The sequence below is a fragment of the Zonotrichia albicollis genome, chromosome 4, assembly GCF_047830755.1.
Source record: "Zonotrichia albicollis isolate bZonAlb1 chromosome 4, bZonAlb1.hap1, whole genome shotgun sequence".
Lineage (NCBI taxonomy): Eukaryota > Metazoa > Chordata > Aves > Passeriformes > Passerellidae > Zonotrichia > Zonotrichia albicollis.
In genome coordinates, this window is record NC_133822.1 from 22,150,671 (window position 1) to 22,177,509 (window position 26,839).

Here is a 26,839-nt window from a genome sequence, read left to right on the forward strand (position 1 = left end):
GAGACCCATTCTCCTGGCTCACTGCATGAACAGAGCATGGCAGCCTGGTGTGATGAGCAAGCATGCCAACACTGGAGACATTTTTTCCTGAAGTGCTTCTCTTCTGATCAGCAACACCAGGTGTAGGGGATCTGGCTCACTCTATCATTCCCTGAAAGCCCTGACCTGAAGTTGTGCCATCACAGTGATCTGACTACCTGGAGACCTGCCATGGGACTCCACCTGACCAGAAGGCACTGGATATCAATAAATTGCATGAGATAATAGCAAGAAAGAGGGATACCTTAGAGATCCAGTTACTGTCCTTGTGGTCTTGATTTCTCCTGAGGATGGCAGCAAGTGTCTCTCTCCTCTGAAGAGTAAGGTGCCCATCAGGGTGTCAGTCACAGCCAAGGATGGTGACATGGCCAAGAAAAATGTGCAGGGACATTTCTAGAGCCTCAGCTTGTCCCTGGCTGTGTGTGCCTGCCCCAGTGAATGCCACACACACCTGGTACCCAGGTGAACTGGCTGTGGAGCTGCAGCCTCAAAGGAGCCTCAGCCAAGGTGGAAAATACAGAAGGAGGGGTCAAAAAAATGCCAGAATAGATGCAAGGAGGCAGAGGGAAAGCATAGTCATGAGGGGGAAAAACTAACCATTTAAGCTGGTTTAAACTAATACAAAACCACACTCTGAGCCAGCAGTGACATCCAGATTGAACAATAAGGCTTCTGTGTCCTGTATGTTGAAGGCAGCTGTGATGGCTGCCTGCCTTCACTTTCCATAGTGAATATCTTCTAGCAAGATTTGAGCTTCTAAGTGCTCCACAAACCTTCTGCATGATCATGTGTTGATTAACCTCACTAGGGAGGCATTGCAAGTACTGGCCATCAGCAGTTAGTTGAAAACGAGTCACACAGGGTATCAGGCTGGAAAGGTGTTCTTTACAAAGGCATCCTAAGTGCAATTAGCTGGTGGTTCATAACACCTTGAGGCTATCACTCTTTGGTTTCATTCATTTTTTTTTCTCTTTAAGTTCAGTTCAAAGTCAATTAAATCTCACCTTAAATCACAGGCCATCTTTCTGCTTGCTGGGGGTTTTTTGCTGAGTTTGTGAGAAGATTCAGTGGTGAGGGCAACCAGGAAATCTACTCGTGTAGCATTGCTGAATTCCAACGGGAGAAGCATTATTCAAATCTGGGTGACACCTGGTAAATCTTTAGCAGGCAATGAATGAGGCACTTTCAGACTGACCTTATTTTGTGTTGGAATGGAGATTAATGTATCATCCCAGAGGTCGAGTTGGTTTGACTGATCTCTAAATTACTGACCTGCTTTTTACCCTCTCTAATGGTAAGACCATCCTGTGGCCCTTTGGAACCTTCTGCTGGAAATAACTGGTTATTTTCCAGAGATTATGGCAGTTTACACATTCTAGAATGTGTTCTACCAAACCCTAACAGCTGCAATATATATTTTATTAGATTAGTGGTGAATATATTTTCCATCCAATCTGTCTTGTTCCATCCATTTCCTTTATCCAAGTGAGATCATTCATGCAGGATTTTTCATCCTCTTGGAGCACTCAGCCTATGGGAGAAGCTGGAAATGCTCTCATGCTTCTGATTTGGCCAACTCTGATGCTGTTCAAGATTAACAAGAAAGCAGTTCAGCCACTGAAATTAGCACAGTTCCAACTTCTCTCGATGGTTTCTTAGCTGGACATGCCACAGGCTTGCTGGAATAATTTTTTCTGTTGGTCTTTGTAGTTTAGAAATGGAAGAGAATATACAACACAAGCAAAATAATGAGGAATAATTTTATTAGCATAAACACAAGGTGAGGATTTCCTGTGAAAGGAAGAAATCTGAGAGAAATTTGAGCAGATCTCAGCTTCTGCAAGGTGATTTCTGCAGAGCTATAAAACTACAGAGCTGAAATACCAAATGTTATGCTCTGTCTGAAAATCTGTTCTAATTAAGCTGTCTTCTTCCATTCTGGCCAAGACAGAAATTTATTTTTCTTGAATGCTTAGAAGATGGTTTTAGTAGTGTCATTAAAGGAACTACATTTGCACAAGCCTTAATAAATTCTGAGTATGACCTGACAGTTTGCAGTCAGGATCTTCAAACAGGAGATCTTAAAAGGAGCTCTTAAAAAGAGCTGTTGGGTCCTGTCCTCCCTGGCAGGCAGACCTTCCTGGGCCATGTGTTCTTGTATTTTTTTTTCCTGATTCCGGCAGAAGTGTTTTGGAAGACTGTGCTTTTATTGTTAACATTATGAGAAGGGTACTCTGAAATATGAAGGAATTGTTTCTACCTGAACTGGGCTAGAAAAAGCAGCTGTTCTAGTTTACCTGAGCTATTTGCCCTTCTGATTCTCCTTTGCAATGTGAGTGAGAAACAGTTGCTTTCCTGCATTTTCTGTATTCTTTTAGGTGCAGGGTGAATTTGCAGAGGCCGCTGATAGATCAACCATTGCTGCTCTTGTCCATGCAGAGTGCATTTAAAATTAATATTGTAAATATGCTACTTTCTCACTTTCCTACAGTCAGCTCTTGGCATGGGGCCTCACTTTGTGGTCCTGGATGCTCTGCAGACGTGCTTTAGAGGCAACAGCCAAAATGCAGCAGAAGCTCCTGTCTAAACTTGGCACCTGAACACCTCCTTCCAGGATTGTGGGGAGAAGCTGCCAAATAAATTCTGCTCAGCTTTATCTCTGCATCTGGCTCTCTCCTGGCATGGGCTGGGCCTGTGCAGGGGGAAACAAAGCTACAGCTTCAGCAGAATGCTGAAATGTGGGAAATTAAAGCCCCCAGCCAAATGAAACTTGTAATTGGTGTGTCACTTTCGAGTGAGAGAATGGCTCAGGCAGGTTCAGCGTTCTGCCTGGGTTGCAGAACTGTTGTAATTATCCTGTAGGGTTTTTAATACTTCTGAGAAGAAAAAATAAAAACAAAAAGGCGCACTAATTTTTAGAGCTACACTCTGTTGCCAATGTGCAGCATCTGAGGGCAGCTGAGCATTTCAGCCAGGTGAAGAATTTGTGAGCACTGAGGCTGGGTCAAAAATTTCTGTTGTCAGCGCAGGCTGAGTGAGTTTTGAAGTAATGTGACTTCTTCTGAACACAGACATTAGACTGTCACTGAGATTGTAATTTAATTTGAAGATCAGATCCTTTCTCTCTGTTCCAATGCAGAGCATCTGCTGGAAACATGAGAGGACGGACTAAAAAATGGAATTTACTGTTGGTCCTTCTTAACTTTCAACACTCAGCCTTTCCCCTCCCTTCCATTCTCAAGGGCATTCTTATTATAACCCTTGCACACAAATTGGTACAGGTACACTCAAACACACAGGTGTATTGAGAGAGACACTGGAATTTAGTGTGCTTGAATAGATTCCACACCTTTCCAGAAACCACCTAGATGATATGAAATCTCACTTGGCAAAAGAATGCCCTTGAGGTATCATATTTGCATGAGGAAGCTCCTAAAATAAATATGCATGGGAGTTGCTGAATATATTTAATCTACATTTGTCTGTCAGAAACAATAAATCTCAAAAAAAAAAAAGGAAAAAAAAATCTTTTTAGTTATTTAATCTTGAAGGTGAAGTAACACCCAACCAACTCCTGAACCTGCTGTGCAGATTGCAGTCTGAGTTCTTGTGAATGCTGCTGCTTCTGCTCAGGGCATTCATGCTTTCTGATAGCAGGTTTGTTCAACAGCTATCAAAAGTAATTTACCAGAAAGCAGCAAAATAAAAATAAAACACTTTATCTGAAACAGGTGCTCTTAATTAATGTCACTATAGTTTTATTTATTTATTTATATTTATTGTTATATATTTATTATATATTTATTTATATAAAAATAAAGATAAAATTATATATAAATTATAAAATATATAAAATGTACTTATAATAATGTAATCTATTTATAAATAAATTTTTATATTATGAAGAAATTATATATATAATTATATATAATATATATTTTTATATAGATAGAGATAGAGATAGAGATGAGATATGATCAATGTTTCCAAAAGCCAGACTAGTGCTTGGTGCATCTGTTGGTTGCCATCTTTGAAGGGCAGCACATCATCATTTCACATACATGTGGGCTCCTGGAAAACACAGAAATTTCCCTCCCCTTGGTGCAAAAATGGTCCTTTTAATAAGATTTTTCAAAGCATTAACAAACAAAAAACTACTACATCAATGCTTTGCTGAGGAAGTGGCTTGGGTTGTCCCTGGGAAATGATCTGAGGTGGATTTTTGAAGGAATGGAGCTGTCCCTATGTGTTTGAGGTGGACAAGGTGAGGTTAGCTCAGCTCTTGTAGCTGATGCCAGAGCAAACTGCTTGTTTTGAAGGGCACCCTGTCCCCAGGAGATTTCACTGATGCCCAGAGGCTTTCCTTGATCTGACAGGTGAGCAACAATCAACAGAACACCTTTGGGTGTGGGAATGCAGGAAACTCCTCAAGAACAGGTAAAACTTGTTCTTTTCCTGCAGCACATTCTGAACCATAGCACTAACACAGAGAATGAAGTTTAGGCACTCTGTTCAGGCTGTTATTTCCTTTTACTTTTGTACTTTGCAAGCAGAGGCTCAGATGTGCAATATTAAAGGGCAGTTCTGTACATAAGTGGCATTATATGCTTTTTTCTTAAAGTGCTTGCATGCTTTAGGAATAAAAAAAATCCAATTTTTATATGCAACTCTTGATGGCAACTAGGCTTCTTAAGTCTTCAAACATCCTGAAAGGAAGAATCCAGGCTAAAGTTTTCCCTTATGACAAGGTTTTGATGCTTCCTAAACCACTTAATTCAGCTTACTCAGTGCCTGGGCTCTCAGGGCAGCTTGCATGTCCGGTTTGTAAGGACAGGACTAACTCCTCTATTAGTAATTACTGCTGATTAGTTGATGTATTTTTAAAGAACTTCAACTGAGGCTGGTCAATACAGCAGAGTTACTGAGACCTGGGGATTTTAGCAGACAACCCTTAATTTTTACATCAACTAAGGAGGAAGCACAGGATTTATCTTGTGAAAAAACCATCTCCAACTTATTGCTGCTGCTAGAATAGCAGATTGCTGCAGCATTCTGCCTTGGAGGCATAACAAATAAATTATTTCAGTATGAAGTTCTTTCATGCAGTTTTGGGCTCTTCCTTCCTCAGTTATGATGTCTTTTCCCTTCTCTTTGTTCAGCATTTAGTAAATGACAGATACAGTACAAACTTTACCCTCTCCACTGGTGTGTCCCAGGCCTTTCTCCATTCTCCTTATTTAAGTAGGAACAAGTTTTAAAATATGCTCTAAATAGGTTTAAAAATTTGCTCTCTGTATCCCTGGGCACTTTAATATATTGCTTATTTTTATCTGGGTTCCCAGGTGAACCAGGACCTCTAACTCAAGCTGTTGAAATAAATAAAGTCAGCAGAATAAAGCCTATTTCTAAGTTGTCATATTTATTACAAAAGAAGCTCCAAAATTCCAAACAGTACATTTTAAATCTTCTCCCCTTTACCTTAATTTTAGTCTCTCTTTAAGGAAAGAAAAAAAAAACACACAAAAACCCATGGAGACCCATATACCAAAATGAATCTGTAATTGGAGACTTTAATGATAACTTCTAATATTTACTACTTAAAATGCTCATTAAAACTAACATGGCAACTTTAGTGAGAAAAATGAGTTCCACATTATGCAAATATTTGCCCTGGTGGACCAAGATTTGAATTTATCTGGATTATAGCTGATGGAAACAGCCAAAGAACAAGGTCAAGTTTCCTCCTTGTATCTGAGAGCTTTTTCACAGCTGACTGGGCTGCTCACTCATCAGCTGGGCAAGACCCAACATCCTTTAAGTTATCTTGAAGGGGGATGTGACTGCTGCTTTATGTGGGGGCTCACATGTAAACTCCTGATCAGGGAGCTGATTACAGGAATTTCCAGAGCTGGCCTGCTCTGGCTGATGGGGACTATTCCTGCTGTAATGTGAGAGCTCTGCTGAAAGGAGAGCGCAAAAGGATAAAAAGTATGGTGAAAGAAGCTGTCACCATCATGGAAAATCAAAAGTACAGCAGATTCTGAGAACAGATATGGGAGCTCTCTTAGAGTGGTAATTTTAAGACACACTTCAAGAAAGTCTGTAAGCAACTGGTTTTTCTCTCAAACTTGTGTTTTTCCTTTCAGGTATGGATTATGTGAAATTTTTTGGAGGCAGAACTGATGGCGTGATTAGAAAAACAACAACAACAAAGTACAGAAGCATTCAAAACTTGTGAAAAATTTATCTGCTTTGCTGTGAAACTAAGCTTTGTGCTGGACAATGAGAGAGGGATGAAGCAAACATCTTGTTCTGGTGTCCCTGGCCAATACCAGTTAATGCTGATCTTAGTTGGAACTAATGTTGCTCTGTATGCTCCATGTAGCTGGGCAGGGCCACTCAGAGTTTGAATTTCCAACCAGGAGATGAGTTTGCCTTCAAGGGGAAAATATTTACCAGTCTCCAGTTAAAGTTACCGCAAAGATTTTTTTTTTCTATCCCCATAAGCCTGAACTGGTTTCACTTTATGACCAGAAGTTTCAAAACCCTGAAGAAATTGTACTAAAGGGGAGCAACTGGAGCTGTAACCACTTGCTCTGTGCACAGAATAGGAAATATTGAGTTGCCAGGCTGCTGTTTTCTTGCCAAGTCTTCCAAAGTGGTAGGAATGGAGCATCTCTGACCTCTCTGCATTGCTGTTTCTAGCATGGCATCACTGTGCTGGTAAGAAATTTTTTCCTGATGCCCAACCTAAATCTTGCACACCTCATCATGGTGCTGTTGCCCTGTTGCTTCACTATAGTGGGAGAAATTTGGTGCCATAATCTCTGGGGCTTAGATGCAAGTATTTGTAAGTTGCTTAAAAAGTACAGTCCAATGAGCATGAAGAATTTTTAAACAGTCCAAATGCTATGCTGCTTTATTTCTGGGGAAGAATATGAGTTATAGCTTCTATCATGGAAACCCTTTAACAGAATTTGAAAATCCAAGGTGTAATTTAATTTTTTTTTTTTTACAACTTGAAGTGAAGTTTTACCACATTGTTTATAGCAAACTACAAGCTCAGCTTTCACAGAAAATATCCATCTTACTCATCACCAAATCATTCTCCTCACTATCGAAAGCCCTGAAAGAGCTGTTTATGAGGACAGATGTCTCATATAAGCAGACTTTAAAAAAAAATACTCCAAACAGACTTTATAGGGCACACAGTAACCAGACAAATGCAAAGAACTGCACAGCACAGGTGTGAGAAAGCTTATCTGTCTCCTTATCTGCAAACTACAAGGGTCAGAGATACACAGGTGTGGTGGTGTTTGTGGGTCCCCAGGATGAGGGAAGAGATGGGAATCTTGACTCCGTGTTTCTGAAGGCTAAAATATAATATAATATAATATAATATAATATAATATAATATAATATAATATAATATAATATAATATAATATAATATAATATAATATAATATAATATAATTAATATAATATAATATAATATAATATATTTCATATTATACATAATATAATAGAATATATACTGTTATATATAATTAATATAATATAGTATATATTATATTATATTATATTATATTATATTATATTATATTATATTATATTATATTATATTATATTATATTATATTATATTATATTATATTAGCTATACTAAAATTATACTAAAAAAATAGAGAGAAAGGATTTCATCAGAAGGCTAGCAAGGAATGAATAATGAAATCTTGTGACTGACTCAGAGAGTCTGACACAGCTGGCTGTGATTGGCTATTAATTAAAAACAACAATTCACATGCTGGGTAAACAATTCTCCAAATCACATTCCAAAGTAGCAAAACATGGAGCAGCTGAAGCTTCCCAGCTTCTCAGGAGAAAAAAATCCTGGCAAAGGGATTTTTCATAAAATATCACAGTGACACAGGTTTGAAAAAGTCATAGCAAGAAGGAGCAGAAGGCAAATCGTGCAGTCTGGGAATAATCTGCTAAATTCAGCCATGGCTGACAGCCAGTGCAGGTGAGTGCCCTGATGTCAGGAGGAAACACGAGCATGCAGGGCTCTCAAATACCAATTTACTTGGAAATGCTGGAGCTGGGCTGTTTCCACCAACCATTGGGCCACAGTTTCTGAGAGATATGTGTGGGCAATTAGAGGAGTCCAACAACTGGAATAATATTGCTGAAGATGCTTCCCATCAAAGCTCTTTAGGGAATGATGAATAATAACTGAGCACAAAACCTTTATGACCAGAAGTTTCAAAACCCTAAAGCAATTGCACTAAAGGGGAGCAACTGGAGCTGTAACCACTTGCACTGTGCACAGAATAGGAAATATTGAGTTACCAGGCACAGCTCTCTTGTCCCTTCAGAGCTTTCCTTCCATGTGAAGGAAGTTTCAATGAGCTGAATCTCCTGGTGAATCCCTTGTAGCCCTGGGAGCCACCTCTCTATCAGCACAGCTACTGTTGAAATGAAGGACACAAAGTGATGTATATGACTTTGTTTGGAAAGAAAATCCTCAACCCACACCTGAACATCCTTTGTTTTGGGATCTTCCTTTCCCTCAACCCTGTGGGGAATTTCCTGTGTCTGAGGTTTTGGGTTTTATGGAGGTAAGCAAAGTGTTACTCTAACTTCACTGCTGGATGTAGAGGAGATGGAGCTGACTTTGGTGTGGGAGCAGAGAGGGGACTGCTGGATTATTTCTGGATTTTGGTGTGGGAGCAGAGAAGGAACTGCTGGATTATTTCTGCTCTCAGCTTTGCCACCTTCAGAGGCAGAACAAAACCAGTTTGTACTTTACAGCACGCCTGCACATTTCAGCATGCCTGCTGTACACAGGGCATACTGAAAAAACAGGAATTGATTTGTCTTGGAAGAGGCTGGGCAAGAATCCTATTTTTCTTAGTTTAGGAGGAGAGTTATTGTTAGAGCCCAGAAAGAATGTTGGCAAGATCTTCACAGGAACTCTCCTCTTCTTTTCCTCTTCCTTACCCTGAAAAAGCAATTGTTAAATGGCATGCATGTAAAAATTAAACTGTCCCCTTCCAAAAAAGGGACCCTGCCTAAAGGACAGCAGCATAAGCCAGTGCAAACTCTGGGCTATTTCCTGTCCTTTGGGTCATGCTGTCAGCAGTCAGGAGGTGTCTTCTTGCCCAAACCACAGGGTCATGAGCATTTAACAAGAATTTCACGTTTACTAGAATTGTGTTAAAATATTTTTCAGGCTTGAGACATTACACTGATTTTTAATTTTATTTTTGCTTTATGTCTATTGAAAAAAAAAAAAAATCTAGCCAAGGTCTCACTGCCTGACTGCAGGAGGGGAAACAGAGCAAAATCTGCATCTACCACAGGTGGTTGATTAGAACAGGTGAGAGATCAGGGATCAGCTACACCTTCATTACCTTGGTTTTCTTTCCTGTTGGCAATCAGCTCACTGCTGTTTGCTCACTTTGATGGCTTTTTTTCTCTCTCTCTTTTTTTCAATGCCTATTTAACAAATCTATATCTGTAGCCACTACAGTGGATGTGAAGAACATGAGGCTGCTTTGTAAAACACAGGTTTTACAAAGTGTCATTATCAGATAAACTAAATAGCTCTTCTTTTATAGCATATTATAGACCGTAGAATTGATTGTGGCTTATTTATTATCCCTAATAACCCTCACAATAACTTAATTACAACCCTGTGGTAATGGTGAATTTGTCCACCCCTCTGCAAAACAGCAGAAAATTACTGATGTGATCAGGAGATGTGTCCTTGGAGGATGGGTAATTCATGCAGTCAGGAGGAATTCTTTCAAAGGCCTCTGCTCCAGTCTTTCACCCCAAAAGACAATCTTCCCTCCATCTCTTTGTGTCATTTTAACTGTGCCAAATCTTCTTCAATAACACTTCTGCAAGAATATTGCTGCTATACAGGGCACCAGTTTTTCACTTCCAGGTTTTAAGTAATTTCAGCTCAAGTAGTAGTACCCCTAAAACAAAACAAAACAAACAAAAGAAAACAAAACAAAACACAAAAACCCACTGCAATGCTGGTGCAAATATTGATTTGTAGATTCTCCTTTTTATCACCATGTATTTGTATCATCAGACCTGAGCTTCTCATCCCAGCCTCCCTTTGTTTTAAAAACTCTTACCTTTTGTCCATATTCTTTTAAAATAACAAATATTATCCTAATAAAAAAATGGCTATGTGTATCATATGCTTAGAGCACTTCTTTTTCCCAGCACCAGGAAAGAAAAAAACTCCTTAAGAATTCCTATTTTAATTTTTATAAAGACATAATACCTCCCTGGCTCTCACTGGAGCATCCTGTGTGCTACAGTAACTGCAATGGAAAGGCTGCTGAGTTTCTCCAGTCTTTAACAATTGTGCAGGGTTTAAACTCATTCCCAGTTTGTAATGGGGCTAAGCCCAATGTTCAGAGTTTTGGGTTAAAACTCAAGTGTGCTCATGTATTCTAAGGCACATTGTGCTTTCCAGGCAGAGTTCAGCACTGATACTACAACATTACTGATTCATTTTGTTGTTATTCCAAGCCAAACACAGCCTGGCACCCATTTTCTTATGGCCTTCATGGCCTTCAGAAAATTTCTGAACTTTCTGAAAGATTTTACCCTTCTTGGCCTGTCACTATTATTCTTCCGTGGCTCAGACATGGCTATTTCCCTTTCTGCTGAAAACAGTATGGATGTATTTTTGAGGGACAAAAAATGCCTTTAAATTTCTCTGTTACTGAGGACAACCTTAAGCCTCTTACTGAAGTTGCAGGAGGATGCAGATGTTTAAGTAGTGCTGTAAAGAAGAGCAGGGTGGGAATTCTGGGGACCCAGCTCCTTTTGGGGTGTGAGTGGTGATGGTTTGACTCATAGTCCCATAGCTGATTACAAATTAGGGCATGCAAAACACTGATGCCATAGGGTATTTGTAGTATTTGCAAATTTGGGGTATTTGCTCTAAATTGTGGCTGCTAAGAACATGCCTGCTTCCGCTTTTCTGTACCTGTGCACGTTTAGGCTGGTCTGAGAGAGGACTAAGAATAACAAGACACTAATAACAACGCTAATAAGAAAATGGGAGCTTAATAATTGGAAAATTGTTAAAGAAATGTTAAGTACTTAAACTTGAATTATTTACAGTCACATTGGGACTGGAAGATACAGCTGAAGGAAGGAAGGATGCAGGCAAATTCTAATATCTGATAAGCCTAGAATGCCTCTAATGTGTATTTTAGCTCTGAACACGTGAAATAAGACAAAATTAGTTTATTTCCCCTTCATATGAAAACCTATTAATATATCCAGAGTAAGCCTGCAGAGAAAGGCAAACCCCTGATCTGTGTACAGCATCTGCACTGAAGCCCTTTTAGATTTTTGTGTATTTGAGCAAATCTCTCTGCTGGGATTCCAGTGTTCAACATCTACACCAATATTCCAGGCATGGCTCTCATGGTTGCACCAATATCTGATGTTTCAGGGCTTGTCCTTGGTGTGCGGTGATGGAAATATGCATTTCCTCTGGTCTGACTGCTGTTTGCAGATCTCTGTCTCCTATCAGATGATGCCTTGAGGTGATGTTATCTTCCCCATGGGATGGGTCTGGGGCATGAGTCAGGAATGTAAACTGAGGTTTTAGTCAGCAGGACCTTGAGTAAAGGAGTGGAGGAGCAGCTGCAGGAGTCGGAATAGCTTGGGAAGCAGCACTTCCCAACACTTTGCATGGCTTGTGCATGATTCAGTGTGTGACTGCTCATCAGGGCAGCTCCTGAAGCACCCTCAGGAGGGCTGTGAGAGAGGGCTGGGGTTCTGTGTGTGGCTTTAGATGGTGCCAGCTCATTCCAGTTCTTTTATGGGCCCAGAGGGAGAGGTTGAACCTCTCTCAATAGATAGCATGTACTTTCTCTAAAGAAAAACCCCACAAAAAAGACAAGAAACCCAAACCCTGTGCCTGTGCACGATATAATGCAATTGTTTTGCATATTTCTTGAATTATTCACATAATTCTAGAATTATGGAAATAATGCTATAATTATGTAAAATAATTCTAGAATTATTTTACATAATTCTAAATTTAATTCTTACATAATTCTAAAAATTAATTCTTACATAATTCTAGAAAACAATTTACATAATTCTAAAATAATTATTTTACATAATTCTAGAATTATTTTACATTAATTCTTTTTAGGAAAGGAGGGAGAAGAAAAAATACTTATGTTTAGGAGCAGTGACAGTAGAAAATAAGCTGGCAGGATGAAATGAGGAAATGAATGATTAATTCTCTGGTAATTTCTATAACCTACTCCAAAATTATCTGTACTATTTAAGAGTTTCTACTAAAACAATTCTGTGAAAGGTGGTTGCAATGGGTTGTGGTTAGGACACAAGACAAGAGGACCTGGGTATGTTCCTTGTTCAGCCAAAAACTCCTTGGGCACTGCTCAGCATGTTTAAATGCCAGGTTTCCAATCTCCTCTCAGGAACAGAGCAACTGGGAATGTTCTATTTCTCAGGTCCAAGACTATGGTGAGGCTGATTTAATTATTTTTGAGATCTCCAGTGGCCCATGGTGAAGTTTACTGGAAAATACCAATCAAAGAGAGGTGAAAACAGCAGATTGTGGGTGGTTTGACAGGTCAGCAAAACTGGGCAAAGAAATTATTTTCAGGAGGCCTCTGATGCCAACAGGAGCATTACACAGCTTGCCTTCAGTAACACTGTGCTGTTGCAGGAAAATCTAAGTCTCCATACCCAGATTTTATTGAAAAATGAGTTTGCCCTTTTGAAGGAAGGGCTAAGGCTTAAAAATACATTTGCTGCATCCCAGCCAAGTAGGTTCACTAATAACAAAAAGACCAAAGACAGCTTTTTTGCATTAGAGAGAGCATTTATTATTTCTCTGCTTTGTTTTCTCTGGAGTCCTGGTGAAATGTTTTTGATTGCATCCAAGTGGGAGATCAGTTGTATTAAGGCGTCTCTTATGTTTCTTGTGTTGCTGCCAGGACTGAGATAATTCCTTGTGACTTTTGAACACTGCTTTGATTTTAAAGGGGCACTATCATAGATTCATTTTGGTTGAAAAAGACCTTTAAAATCACTGCATCAATGGAAACAACCCAAAACCTCTGTATTTCCTTTTTAAGGACATCTTACTGAGGGGTACACATATATTTAAAAGTACCCAACACCATTGCTTGTTTTGTTTCTTAAATACCATGTGAGTTTAATGAGCCTTTCCAAAATAAATGAGCCTTTCTAGAAGCTCCCTTCTTGATCTTTTAGACTGCAATTCTTCATTCAGGTTTACTCTTTCTGTATTAATTTTGCCTACCACTTCTTTTGGGCAATAAAAAGAGACTTGTCTAAGTTTGCTGGTGTTCATTTTCATGGCACAAGCAGAGTCACTTGGGTTAACAAGTTAGAAGAGAAAGTTGGATTTTAATTGTCTGTTTTCTATCGTATTTGAAAAAGTTATAAAAACAATTCCCTCAATGTGCAGTGCTGTAAGTTCCCTTTCCCCGTGTTGTTTTTGGACCTGCAGTATTTTGAATATGACATCCTACAAAAAAATAATAGTATTTTTAAAACCTCCTACTGGAGTGCATTTGATTTGAGTTACTCAGAGCAAACGTGGAGGACTAAGAGCCCTCTGAAAATGATCAGTGACAGGAAAGCAGGGTTGTTTGCTTCCCTGCCCGGGGCACATTCTGTCTGTCCTGTGTGCACGTGTGGGATTTCCGGGACTCCTTGGAGAGCTGTGGGATCTGCCAGCAGAACTGTGCTCCCAGATATGCAGAAATATGTTTGGACACGGTGCAGTGGTACAACACACTGGTTCTACATTTCTGGAAGGAGCCAGATCTTGAAATGAGGGGGGCTGGTGACCTCCCCTGTGAGGTTCCCTACTCCCAGGACTTTGCTGCATCTCCTTCTGGACAAGTTCAGCAGTGAGGGCACAGTGTTGGAGCAGCAGGGCTTGTAAATGCACATGACAAAATATCCATTGCCATAAAGGTAGCTCACCTCCCCTGATTGCAGAAGAGTAATGCCAAATCACATCTGCTGATAACCCAGCAGAAATAAATTCTTATTTAGATAATAATTTCCTGCTGGTTTAATGGACAGTCTAACCCCTGGGTTTGTGGGGGTTTTTTTGAGAAAAATCTGACTTAATAAATGTAGCAGCTAGGGGTTTTTTTAAGTGCTTCTTTACCATCTTGAGCATCATATAATGAAAACCTGAGTCTTCAGGTCCTCAGGAATTTTTCCCCCTCCTATTACCTACTCCCATTTGTGCAGGCATAGCCCCAAAGTTATCACACTGCATGGAATTGCTGTAGGGAGGATGATCATTTCAAGTAAGAGAATATGAAGCAGGATCAGATGAATTCCTTAATCAGCACAAAGCCCAGCCCCTTGTGTGTGTGTCTGTTACTTCAAAAATAAAGGCAAGACTCCACTCCCTTTATTTTATATAGATTATCAACAGAATTGTTTGAAATTGCAATTTTCTTAAAACAATCACTGAAACACCCACAAACAATTTCTCCACCAACTAGCAAAGAATGATGAGCTTGAGTTCAGCCCAAAGTGTCTGGAACACAGCGCCTTAAACCTAGTGGTTCTAGTTAAAATCCTTTCTGGACACAGCTGTAAAATGCAACAGCCATGGGAGGGAGGTGAGAGGAGCAAGGGATGGTAAGATCTATGTAAAATCAGTTTTGCTGCTGTTGCTGATGAAATCTCAAAGGAAAGAGGCTTAAGAACCAGTGAGCCCATGAAACCAAGCAATACAAAAATAGTAATTTTAACTTCATTGGTGCTTTTATAATTCATGTAGTGAAACAGCTTCTTGTGCATACTCATAGAGTCTGGAGATTCTTACTCAGCTGTGTGAAGAAACAAAAGAGTGAAAAACTACTAAATTCTGAGCAGTGCACTTGATGCTTACCCACTGTAGAAAACTTTTGGTATAAAACAGTCTGAAAAGAATTTGCTGCCCACCAGCATTTCAAACTCCTCTGCACAGAACAAAGGCAGTCACCTGGAGCTCTGACTCGTGGCAAACCTGGATGAAACTTCACCTCAGCCGTCCTGGAGAATCCATCTTTGGTTATTCCTGTATTGACATTTGTATTGATGTTGATATACTGGTATTGATGCTGTCAGTGACAACGAGGTGATGAGGATTAAAAATTCAAAAAAGCCACTCAAGTCTTTATAGCAAATCAGCTCCTTTTTTCTGAGACGCTTTGTGGATCATGCTGGTGACACCAGCCCTGTGAAGTGTAGGATCTCTGTTTTCCAGGTGTTGTGCTCTGGAAATTCAATCTTTCAGCGAGTTGTAGGCTTTTGTGGTCCTGCTGTTGACAAAATCTGCCTTCTTGAAGTCAGCCTTTGGAAGGGAAGAAACACAACAGTTCATTATCTTCAGTGCTGTTTTCCTTTCTGGTGAAAACACAGTAATGACACATTTTTGAGGGCCAAAAATTGCCTTTAGATTTCTCTAGAACCAAAGGAAGACCTTAAGTCTCCTACTGAAGTTGCAGGAGATACCCAGATGTTTAAGTGGTGCTGTAAAGAAGAGTAGGGTGGGGATTCATTATCTTCAGTGCTGATTCTGCAAGGGAAGGGTGGCTCCAGCTGCCCAAAAGCTGGACAAGGAGCCATGGCAGGGGTCTAGCAGAGTCCTGAGCAGTCACAGAGACAGAGCAAGCTCATTTAGCCCAGGACAGATGAGAGGATAATTGGAATTGCTGACCTCCCTCCACTGTCTGTACCAGGAGCCTGTTCTTCCACCTCAGCTCTACAGACTCCTAACTTTTAGGTGACTAATAGCTGAGATAAACCTAACTGAGATTAGCCCTGTCAGAACAAAGAGCACAGGGCAATGCCAAAATGACTCAGGATTTTATCAATTTCATTTGATAAGTGATTTCTGTGTGTGGCTTATCAGACTAAAGTTTCAAAACTGTGTGGGCATTAGGTGGTTCTGAAGTTTTCAGTAAACCTGGTGTCTCTAGGGGACTTGATTTGCATAGGAAGAGCAAATAATCAGCATTTTGGAAAATCAGGTCAGACCTTTCCTAAACTATCAGTAAATTCATAAAATTCATGCCATCAGGGATATTGCTGATGGTATGATAAATTTATTGTATGGTAAATTCAGGAATGCAGTTGTAAAAAACCAGAGACAGCTAGTTAGAAATTTATATGGCCCAACAGCCTTATTCTGGAACACAGATTTCTGTTTTGTGGGGCCATACCGGCTAAGTGTGATGCAACACTGTTTAAGTTTATGCTAAGAAAGTTTTTTGGAGCAAATTTCAACATAAAAAAAAATCTACAAAGAGAAACAGCTAATAACAAATGCTATGGGGAACTATGGCAAATGGGACAGTTTTAGATTATAGGGAATTTGAAGTGACAAATACTGAACAGCAAACACACAAAGATTGGAATCAGTTTGAGATGCAGGGTGAAGGTAGGGAGGTGGAAGTTAACTCAGCTGAGGGTTGGAAAAGCAGGCACAGAGCTTTAAAAAAACCAAACTGGTTTGTGGCGGACTCGTGCTGGCCATTTTTTGTTTGATCTGGCTATGGCAGTAAATGTTTGCCAACACCCTTCCCAGGCCCAGGGTTTTGTGTGACTATAACCTGGGCTGTGCAAACAGCAAGGAGAACAGAGCTGCTCTGCTTTTGGAGCAGGGAGCTGCCTGCCCTGCCCTTGGCTTTGCTGCCCCTTCTGTGGCTCCTCCATGCCAGGCTGGCTCAGCCAGCAGAAAAGCTTTTCATAAGCTCTGTAAGTGGATGTAAAACCACAGAGGGACAGAACAGGAGCACACAGGAGCAAAAATGAAGGCCATGCATTACTTATGTACAAGTAAATAAGAAAACCAATTTCAGGCACCACTTCAATCCTATCACAGGTCGATTCTTAAATGAGCAGGAGTGCTAAGGGCGCCCCAGAAGACAAATGAAAGGCTTCTAGGTCTGAAGGAACAGATCATTTTTCTTTGTGCTTACCTTTTTGTAGGCACTGTGGAGATCGGTGTGCAACCACAGGGAGTAGAGGAGCACTGAAGCAGCCCTGCTGGCTTTGCTGAACATATTGCTGCCATTTTGCAAAAAAAAAAAAAAAGATAAAATATATTTAAATTCCCACATCATAATCATGGTGCATGTACAGACCTCAGCAAACATAACCTCACAGCATTTTTTTATCTCTCTTTACTCCTAAGTGCTGGTTTGCCACCCTTTAGGAACTGTAGCATGTTTCAGGCTGTCCTTATTACTGAAACAAATGAAACATGCTCCCTGCTCCACTCATTCTTCAAATTTAGGGAGAAATCCAGTGCTCTGTAGCCTACATCTTACAGCAGCTATCATACTGTGCAATTTCAGCTGAGGAAAAGAACCTCAGCACAACAACCATTTGAAAGAATCTTTCCAGTAGGTAAAATCTCTTGTTAGTTAAATAGGATTTAAACTATTCAGGTCCTCGTGAAGCTTCCTTTACTGAGATTGATTTCTTCTTTCATTTTGCAAAGAGAGAGCAAGGCAAATGGAATAGTTACTCGTATTTTTAAAACATTAATTATCTTTGGAGAAAATATTGATTGCATTTGTTTACTATTAAAGAACAATTAAATGTTGAATCTGTTCTCTAAAATGCCAATATGTTATTTTTAAGTGCAGATCCATAGGTTCTGTAAAATGTATCCCTGCACTTTATTGCTAAAGTTTATCATGGCTGTGCTACAATGAACAGGAAAGACATTTTGGGTACAAATGGGATCTGCTGATCAGTCACTATATATATCAGAATACCGATAAAGTGGTGCAGTTATCTTCTGAGGAGTTATTTAAAATGCTTTAATATTATTAGTAATTTTATATGCCTAAATTATATAAATTAAATTATATAAATTTATATAATATTAAATGCTTTAATATTATATAGTTATTTTAATGCTTTAAATGAGGAGCATTTAAAATGCCGGAACCTGGTGAGTTTAGCGATGGATGGGAGAGTTGTCCTAAGAGATCTTTCTGTATTTCCCTATCAGTGCAATTCTATTCACATCCCTTGTTCAGGCTGTCCTGTATTTTGAGATTAAGCTTTTTTTCCCTAGAGTGGCAGAGGTTGCAGTTTCTTTTTTGCCTGGGGACAGAGTGAGGCTTGTGGAGCCCCTACCTGTGCTTGATGCTGATGGCAATGACCTTGGGGCTTATGGAGCACTTACCTGTGCATGATGCTGATGGCAATGACCTTGAGGAGCCACCAGGTCACTGATGGTGATGGCAATGACCCTGAGGAGGCCTCACCTGTCGTTGATGCTGATGGCAATGACCCTGAGGCTTGTGGAGCCCTCACCTGTCACTGATGGTGATGGCAATGACCCTGAGGAGCCCTCACCTGTCACTGATGCTATGGCAATGTCCCTGAGGAGCCTCACCTGTCATTGATGCTGATGGCAATGACCTTGGGCAGGCCGTGGGCGCTGAGCAGCAGCCGCGCGTTGTGCGAGCTGCCCTGGGTCAGGTTGAACAGGGTGTAGCAAATGGATGCCGTGGTTTCACAGGCCACCTCACAGCCTGGCACACCCTCGGGCAGGATTGACACCAGGTCAGGCAGGACTTCTCTGGCTGCAAGGTGGGAGAGAGACAAGCAATTCCATTACTAACAGGAGCAGATTTAGTTATTCCTCCCATTCTCCCTCAGCAGGGAGCTCTGTGCTCCCACCACACACACACTTCCTACCTGCATTACATCCCCAAAATTCAGCTGAATCTGCACCCCCACAATGGACAGCCTGTACCTTGCCTCATGCACAGTCCATTAATAGCTCATGTGCTGGACTGAACTCATCAGGTGTCACTGTCATATTTTCTGGAAAAATCCCTTAGCCAGGATTCTTCTCCTGGGAAGCTGAGAAACCTCAGAGAAAAATGAAAACAGTAATTATCTGATTGCTTCTCCTGTGTTTTGCTGCTTTGGAATGTGGTTGGAGATTGTTTATCCAACATGTGAATTGTTTAAACTTAATGACCAATCACGGTCCAGCTGTGTTGGGACTCTGGAAGCAGTCATGAGTTTTTCATTATTATCTTGTTAAGCCTTCTGTAAATATCCTTTCGCTATCCTTTAGTGCAGTTTTAATATAGCATTCTTTAATATAATATAAGTACATAAAATAATAAATTAGCCTTCTAAGAACATGGAGTCAGATTCATCATTTCCTTCCTGCCACGGTGGGGCCCCAGAAAATACCACAACCAGGCATGTGCCAGCTGCAGGCTGCCACTTCCCTGCTAGCGATGTTTTATATTAAATTTATCTCCATTTGTTATAGAGGTTCATTTTGCTTGATAAATTTGGATAAATGTAGGTTCATTTTGTTTGCTAAATTTAGACCCTTATAATCTAGAAAACAGTGTGCCCTCTCAAATGTTTTCCTTTGGCCAAAGCTGTTCTTTTTGGAATTTGACCTGAATTCACACATGCATTCAGTCAATCAAAAGGAACATCTTTTGATAGAGAAAAGGTTCACCTGAAATTCCCCCAGTTCTCTCTATTATGGATAAAACAACTGTGAATGTGCAAGATGAAGCACCTGCCCCCAAAGCTATGTGCTATTCTGTCTTTCCCATACTCTCATAAATGACTTTTTCCTGATGACATCCCAATTTTTTATCAGTTTAATTTCTTCTGTTTCAGGGGCATTCACCACCTGTAATTGCTAACACCATATGGATTATCCCTTTGAAATCAGCCCAACAATATGTTATAAGATTTTCATTAATAGGGAATGTTCTCTAAGGCTCCAAGCACACCCAGGAGGCTGTTCTGCAGAATTCTGGAGGGTAATCTGTCCCATGAGATATCTTTATACCTGGAATTTCCCCTTTCCCCCTTAATGGCAACACAAAAAAGGACAACAAATTATAAGAACACATTTTATCCTGTCAGTAGGAAAACGTCTTAAATACACAATAATTTGAAATGAGAATACTCAGAATAGAAATGGCTTTATTTAGAAATGAGATCATTTAAAAGAATTAACTATTTTTCTATAGCATCTTATAGCTTCCGTTAAAATAATTTTTTGCAGGAAAACTGTGTGGGCTGCAAACTTTTAAAGCCTTGTGTCTAATGAGAGTCTGATCTTTGCCAAAAGCATTAGAGATGCTCTGTGATTTCTTGCAAAGCATTATGCAGCTGTGGCAGCACAGAACTCAGCAATCACCTTCCTTTACCCTATTTTGAGCAGAAGAAAAACTCCCTCTCCAAATCTGTGTAGAATTTAATTCAATTGTGTATTTTTGAAAGTAACACCAAATGGAAGTATCTGAAGAGGAATACCCAATAGAGTGAAAAGTTTGTTTAGGCAAAACTCTTCATTTTAAGCCCTGTACAGTGACTGCAAGTATCTGTTGAAAAATCTATAAAACTCACAGATCAGTGTTTTTCGAGCATTTCTTTCTTTCAAAGCAGGAATCTTTGATATGAAGAGAGCAGAGCAAGCTCTGAGTTTTTGCTCACCTATGTCATTTTGCAGGGAGGGGTTTCGGGACAGGTTCCTGAGCAGGGAGACCGCTGTCTTCTTCACGGCGGGGTGGCTGACGTGCAGCATGGCGCGGATGCTCGGGAGCCCATTGGCCCTTTGCACAACAGTGCGGGCCACTGCCAATGGCATCTGTGGAGAGGCAATTTGTGTGTCATTGCCAGCAGTGCAGAGCCTCAGGAAAAGTCAGATCTATGCACCCCTTTAAGCATATTTCAAATAGTTTTAAGCCAGCTACATGTGAGTTGCAGTGTGGCTGACGTGCAGCATGGCGCGGATGCTCAGGAGCCCGTTGGCCCTTTGCACAACAGTGCGGGCCACTGCCAATGGCATCTGTGGAAAAGCACTTCTGTGTCACTGCTACTAGTGCAGAGCCTCAGGAAAAGTCAGATCTATGCACCACTTTAAGCATATTTCAAATAGTTTTAAGCCAGCTACATGTGAGTTGCAGGGTGGCTGACGCCCAGCATGGCGCAGATGCTCAGGAGCCCATTGGCCTTTTGCACAACAGTGCGGGCCACTGCCAATGGCATCTGTGGAGAGGCAATTTGTGTCACTTCCACCAATGAAGAGCCTCAAAAAAGCCAGTTCTCTGCACCAGTTTAACTATATTTCAAATAGTTTTAGACCAGAGTTACATGTGAGTTGCAGGGTGGCTGATGTGCAGCATGGTGCAGATGCTCAGGAGCCCGTTGGCCTTTTGCACAACAGTGCGGGCCACTGCCACTGCCAATGGCATCTGTGGAAAAGCACTTCTGTGTCACTGCTACTAGTGCAGAGCCTCAAAAAAAGCCAGCTCTCTGCACCAGTTTAAGCATATTTCAAGTAGTTTTAAGCCAGTTACATGTGAGTTGCAGGGTGGCTGATGTGCAGCATGGCGCGGATGCTCGGGAGCCCATTTGCCTTTTGAAAAACAGTGCGAGCTGTTGGGAATTTAGCTGCTAAAAAATGGAAAAGTACAAAACCACGGCTAATTCCAAGTCCTGCACCTGTAAGATAGCATGTCCTTGGGCCTAGCTGTAGTGTGATAACAAACAGTGAAAAAGACATGAGAAAAGAGACATGTAACCCCTAAGGAATGAGGAAGAGTTCATGGTGTAGTTTAACCAATAGATTGCTTGGCTTACAGAATATTCATAAGCTTATTATTTGCTGTATAAGTGTTTGAGACTTTCTTCAATAAACTGGACCAGAAAGACCAGAGGGACCGGGACCAAACCGGACCTGAAAGGCCTGTGATGAACCAACTGGTGTCCTGGTCCCCTTCCTTCGACAGCGGGCCACTGCCAATGGCATCTGTGGAGAGGCAATTTGTGTCATTGCCACCAATGTAGAGCCTCAGAAAAAGCCACACAGAGGCAGCTCTCTGCACCAGTTTAAGCATATTTCAAATAGTTTCAAGCCAAAGCTACATACGAGTTGCAACAGGAAAGGGAGGTGATAAAAAAGAAGTTGCAAGCCCTCTTTCTCCCAGGTGCTCTCTCAGACAGATATCATTAGTTTCTTCAACACAAATGGGATCTGCTGCTGTGTCAGAGCCCTCCTCTCTCCACAGGATTGTCTTCCACAAAATGACTTTTTTAGTGCTTTTAACATCTGCTCATCCCTCATAGTGTGATGAATTAGTAAACGCCACACATGCAGCTGTACACAGAAGGAGAAGAAGCAGATCCCACTATCTGCCCAGCAAGGAAAAGCTGCACTGCTGGTTATGACTTTCCCTTCAATGTTCTTCATTTTCCTTCACCATGTCAGTGAGCCAGGGACTTGTCAGTGCTTATTTGATTTCAGCTGCACAGCAGACCTGAGCTCTATGCATTCACATCAAGAATTAGATGAAAAGAAAAGGAAAAAAGCTGACTTACTGGTCCAGTGCCAGCTGTGAGGTTCTGGAGAGCTCCCAGGGATGCTTCTTGGGTGTAGTTTCTGGTACTCTTTGCTATTAAGGAGAGGTATATCCTAATCAGGGTAGAATGCCAGAGTGACTCAACACCTTTGGGATTGCTCTTTTCCTCAGGAAGCGGGGTGTCCTGCTGCTTCTAAACATGCCAACAGATCAAGCCTTTAGAAACAGTGATCTCTGTAGCTTAATGCACCACAAGCTGAACTAGCCATTTTGTAACTCTGCATGACCAGGTTATTTGGAGACTGTCAAGTTCTGAGCTCAAATAATAATGTGCAAAATTTCAGTATTTAACGATGGTGGCCAGTCCATCCAGTGGAGTATTCCTCAACTGATAAAACATTTGCTATGTCATTGCCATCAGAGAGTTGGTATTAAGAAGGGCCATCAATAAATTTGCATTTTTGGGGCAAGGAAGTGTCACCCTACCAGATACATCAATAACAAACCGTTAATTAGATTACAGCCTTATTGTTCAGAGTTTGCTACAAGTCATTAACCAAATGAGATGTAACTAATAATGTACTTTACCTCTTTTACTTTTCTGCTCCGTGTTCCAAAACATCCTGGTGTTTTATCATTGTTAGAAATATTTCTTCTTTGCACATATATGCTCTGGGCATAGCTCTCAGGGAGCTCTAGCTCTAGCTGGTAGGAAAGATTGTGTAGAATGCACACACAGTTCTCTGTGGCCTAAAATAACAAAAGAATAGAAATTTAAAGCTTTGGCAAGTGTTGAAGGGACATGTACAGACATGGGAGGAGATTTGTGGACCTTCAGTAAGTGACTGCAGAGTTTCTAATGCCTCATGGAAAAGCCAGGCTTCAGGGCAGTGATCCACCAGACTGAGAAATGAAACATGCCCTGGGATGCTCCTGAGCCTGGGGGGATATTTGGGGCTGCATTGGGAGTGGGGTGCCTGCCTGTTGGAAATGGTCCTGGGAAATCACAATTCCCCAGCTGTGCCTGGGAATTGTTTGGGCGAGTGCTGCTCGACACAGAAATGTGCCAAGAAGAGTTTAAGGGCTTAGGAGCAAGGATGATCATGTACACACCTCACCATAACATCAGCAAGAGGAAAGCTTTTCATCTACCCCAAGAAGGAAGCATTTTTCTGTGGTGGAAGGCTTTTTAAAACAAGTCATTCCCTCCTGAACGTGGCTAAGGTCAGGTCTACAATTTTCTCAGTGGCAAAGAGCTTTGTTACCATTGCTCCTCTTTTGGAAAGCCAAAAAGGAATGAGTCCTTTTAAGACAAAGTGCAGCAGGGAGCTACTGGCACACGTTTAACGTGCTGGATTCTCCCTGAAGCTAATGGCACTGGATGCAGGGAGATGGGCAAGCTCAAGTAACTAATCCTAGAACAGAGCTGTAAATGTGCACTAATTACCAGTACACAGCACAAGCTGTGGCAGGCCCACCAGAGGTGCCCTACAGGCTGCAGCCAATGCCAGTGACAGCTGCTCTCCTCACCCAGCTGAAAGAGAAGCCTGTGCTCCAAGAATCTGTGTCCAGGCTTCACCTGCACTCACTGGGGGGAGGAAGAGTGAGAAAAATTGGCACTGGAGGTGTCCATGTCCTTGCAGTTAATGCCTTAGGCTTAGGCAGCAAGGAAAAATAGTGCAGCTTTTTTTTTTTTTTTTTTTTTTCCCTAAAAAAAACCTAGGAAAATTGGTTCTATTCTAAATGATGCAAGCTCTTCAATCACACTGCCACCCAAAGGGACTTAGGTTCTTCATTTCCTAAGGGGTATGTAGCATTAAATATATAGGAGAGTAGCATTAAATATATAGGAGAGTAAGCAGATTAATTTTTTAAGCTTCTGGCTATCTAGCACCCTGAGACAACCAAAAAGGCAACATCTGACTTTTTTGTGTTCCAGCACTTCTGAAAGCTGTGATTGTATCTCACTTAAAAAAAGAACCCAAAAAAAACCCCCAAAAAACCAAAACAAAAAAAACCCAACCCCAAAACCCAAAAACAAACAAAAAAAAAAAAAACCCAAAAAAACCCCCCCAAAAAAAAAAAAAACACCCAAAACCCCCCAGAAGTTTCTACCTTTCTCTCTAGAGATTCTAATTTTTTTTTTCCCAGTGCTGAGTTATACTATTCTTTTAGATTGCTGGATAAAAATGCTTCAAAAAGCTTCTGACTGGACTTTCACCTTTGGTGGCAGTTTTAAAATAGTTAAGAAATAAGATTTGTAATTGCATCACAGCTGTTTCTGAACAGTGGTTTCTAAACAACAACAGAAAAATGTTCACTTGGTAATTTCCTCATGGAAAACACTTTTCATCTCAAAGAGTACCTTGTCATTGGGCTCGTGGTCTGCAATGGCTCCTTGGATATAATACACAAGGGAATCAATCAAGCCCTCACATTCTCTCATCTTCTTCCTTCCTTCTGGGCCAGCAGAGCTCATGTTTCTGTGCAGGAAAGAAAATGTTGGGGAGAAGAGATTTAGTCAAAGGGATTTTTTGGTGCTCCTCTCACAAACTTTTCCAGCCAAAACTTAAAGATACAGAAGTTCAGGTTGACTGCTTCTTTTCTTCAGAGGTGTAAGACAATCTGAGCCTCCTGTAAAGATAAAATTTTCACTCCCAGACAAAAACAAATACTCCAGGGAAACAAACCACTGTGGTTGGATGGGTAAGGTGAGATCTGACTCAAATTTTCATCTCAAAGTTGAGTCAATCCTTTTAAGCAGTCAAAAAAAAAAACCAAACAAAAAAATCCAAAACAAACAAAACTTGGACTTGCTTTCTGTATTCCATTTTCTGTTGAAATTTTTAGTATTTAGGATGGTGAAAATATCAGAGGAGAGATGCCAGTGAAAATTTCCATGCACACAGATGTGCTTTAGAATTAATTTACCTACACTGAGCTGGTTCTTGATCCAAGATGAGCCATCAATAGGAACATGGTCTGAGAATTTTAGCAGCATCTGCACATCCACATGCCCAGACCCACCCTTTGCCTGCCTTTCAAGTAACATTTGCTGGGCTTTGTAGTCAACCAAGTACAACTTACAAATGAATTACAAAACTGATTTAAAAACTCTTGAAAAACCAAACACACACTTGCTGCTTGAAGCTGCTTGGCTCTAAACAACCTACTGGTTTCCATGGAAGAAACAACACTTAGACTTTTGGGGTGTAATTATTTTTACAACTCAGCAAAATCTGAATTATGGAATACCACAATCGTAAATCCAGCTCTTATTTTTTTTTTTTTTTTTGACTCCTGCAGCTCTGGTGAACAAAGAACTGCACACTGCATATTCAAACTTCTGTGTTTGAAATAACTATTAGCCCATGCCAATCTTAGCATCCATCAAAACACAGAGGGATATGTTCCTTTAGATAATTTGAGGTTGCTTATTTTCCATGCTTACTTTGCCCACTAAAAATTACAATGTTTACAATTTTAATAATGACAAAGCCAGTAAGGTTTAAGCTTTCCTGTGGCTTATGACTGTAAAATGAATGTAGCATTTTATACACTGTCATTTTACCTCTACTCATTTTTTTCCTCTGGGAAGTGCATGTTCAGGTTACATACCTGTAATATTACTTTTTTTACATGTAATTTTTTACTGTACTTTTTACATGTAATTGCATACTGTAATTACAATTTTACTTTGGGTCATGATGTTAATGATGTCTCTATTTATGAGTTCATTTATTCTCTCATGGAATTATGTATCACAGAATCAATATTCAGATCCCACAACATGGCCTGCTGTAGAAATCCATTTGGAATTTAATTTCACCTATATATGTCATGTTCAAGGCATGTCACCTTTTCCTATGTTTATGCTGACAGAAGTGTGCACGTTACAGCCCTCCTGGTGCATAGCAAAAATAGTTTCTGGGGCACACAGACTAAAAATACTGTTAAAGATAAGTGTGGAATTTCCCTTGCCAAAGACACTTCAGCTGATGCAGTGTTTGGTTTTGTCCTACATATTCTAAAATCCCCCAAACTTTTTACAACTGCTCCTGCTGTGCAAGGAGAGGCCATGCCCTGGCTTTGCTGTCAGCAGGAACAGAGCAAAGAATAGCAAAGAGCTTTTCCAGCTCAGGAGGCAGAGAAGAGCCTGAATTAGGGGCACTGTCCTGTTCTGCAAGGGAAATGAGCTCCTGGGCTCTGTTTCATTAAGAATTTGATGCTCATCCAGATTCAGGTATCACTGGGTGTCCCTGTGCATGCCTGTGCACACGTGGCTCCTCCTTTCCCCCCTTTCCCCGTGTCCTTAGGGTGACATTGTGGACTGGGAAGGGAAGAGCTTCTGCTCTCCCACCCCTCCAAACACT

The 26,839-nt window shown here is 40.7% G+C and overlaps 1 protein-coding gene across 5 annotated transcripts in view; it reads right to left on the bottom strand.

Moving 5' to 3' along the window:
- Positions 1–12,290: 12,290 nt before the first annotated feature.
- The window catches only part of PKP2 (plakophilin 2), a 43,342-nt gene continuing 28,793 nt past the window's right edge, over positions 12,291–26,839 (bottom strand). The window contains exons 7-13 of one of the 5 annotated variants that reach the window (XM_074539088.1): positions 24,832–24,949; positions 23,055–23,216; positions 22,486–22,659; positions 20,599–20,752; positions 18,512–18,701; positions 17,079–17,166; positions 12,291–15,448 (exon numbers count right to left, since the gene is read on the bottom strand). In XM_074539088.1, coding sequence (XP_074395189.1) covers positions 15,380–15,448; positions 17,079–17,166; positions 18,512–18,701; positions 20,599–20,752; positions 22,486–22,659; positions 23,055–23,216; positions 24,832–24,949 — 955 coding nt within the window. In that variant the 3' untranslated portion in view covers positions 12,291–15,379. Of the gene's footprint in view, positions 15,449–17,078; positions 17,167–18,511; positions 18,702–20,598; positions 20,753–20,813; positions 20,954–21,003; positions 21,154–21,207; positions 21,917–22,485; positions 22,660–23,054; positions 23,217–24,831; positions 24,950–26,839 lie in introns of those variants that run through there. The other 4 variants (XM_074539087.1, XM_074539090.1, XM_074539091.1 and 1 more) reach the window with 4 other exon arrangements.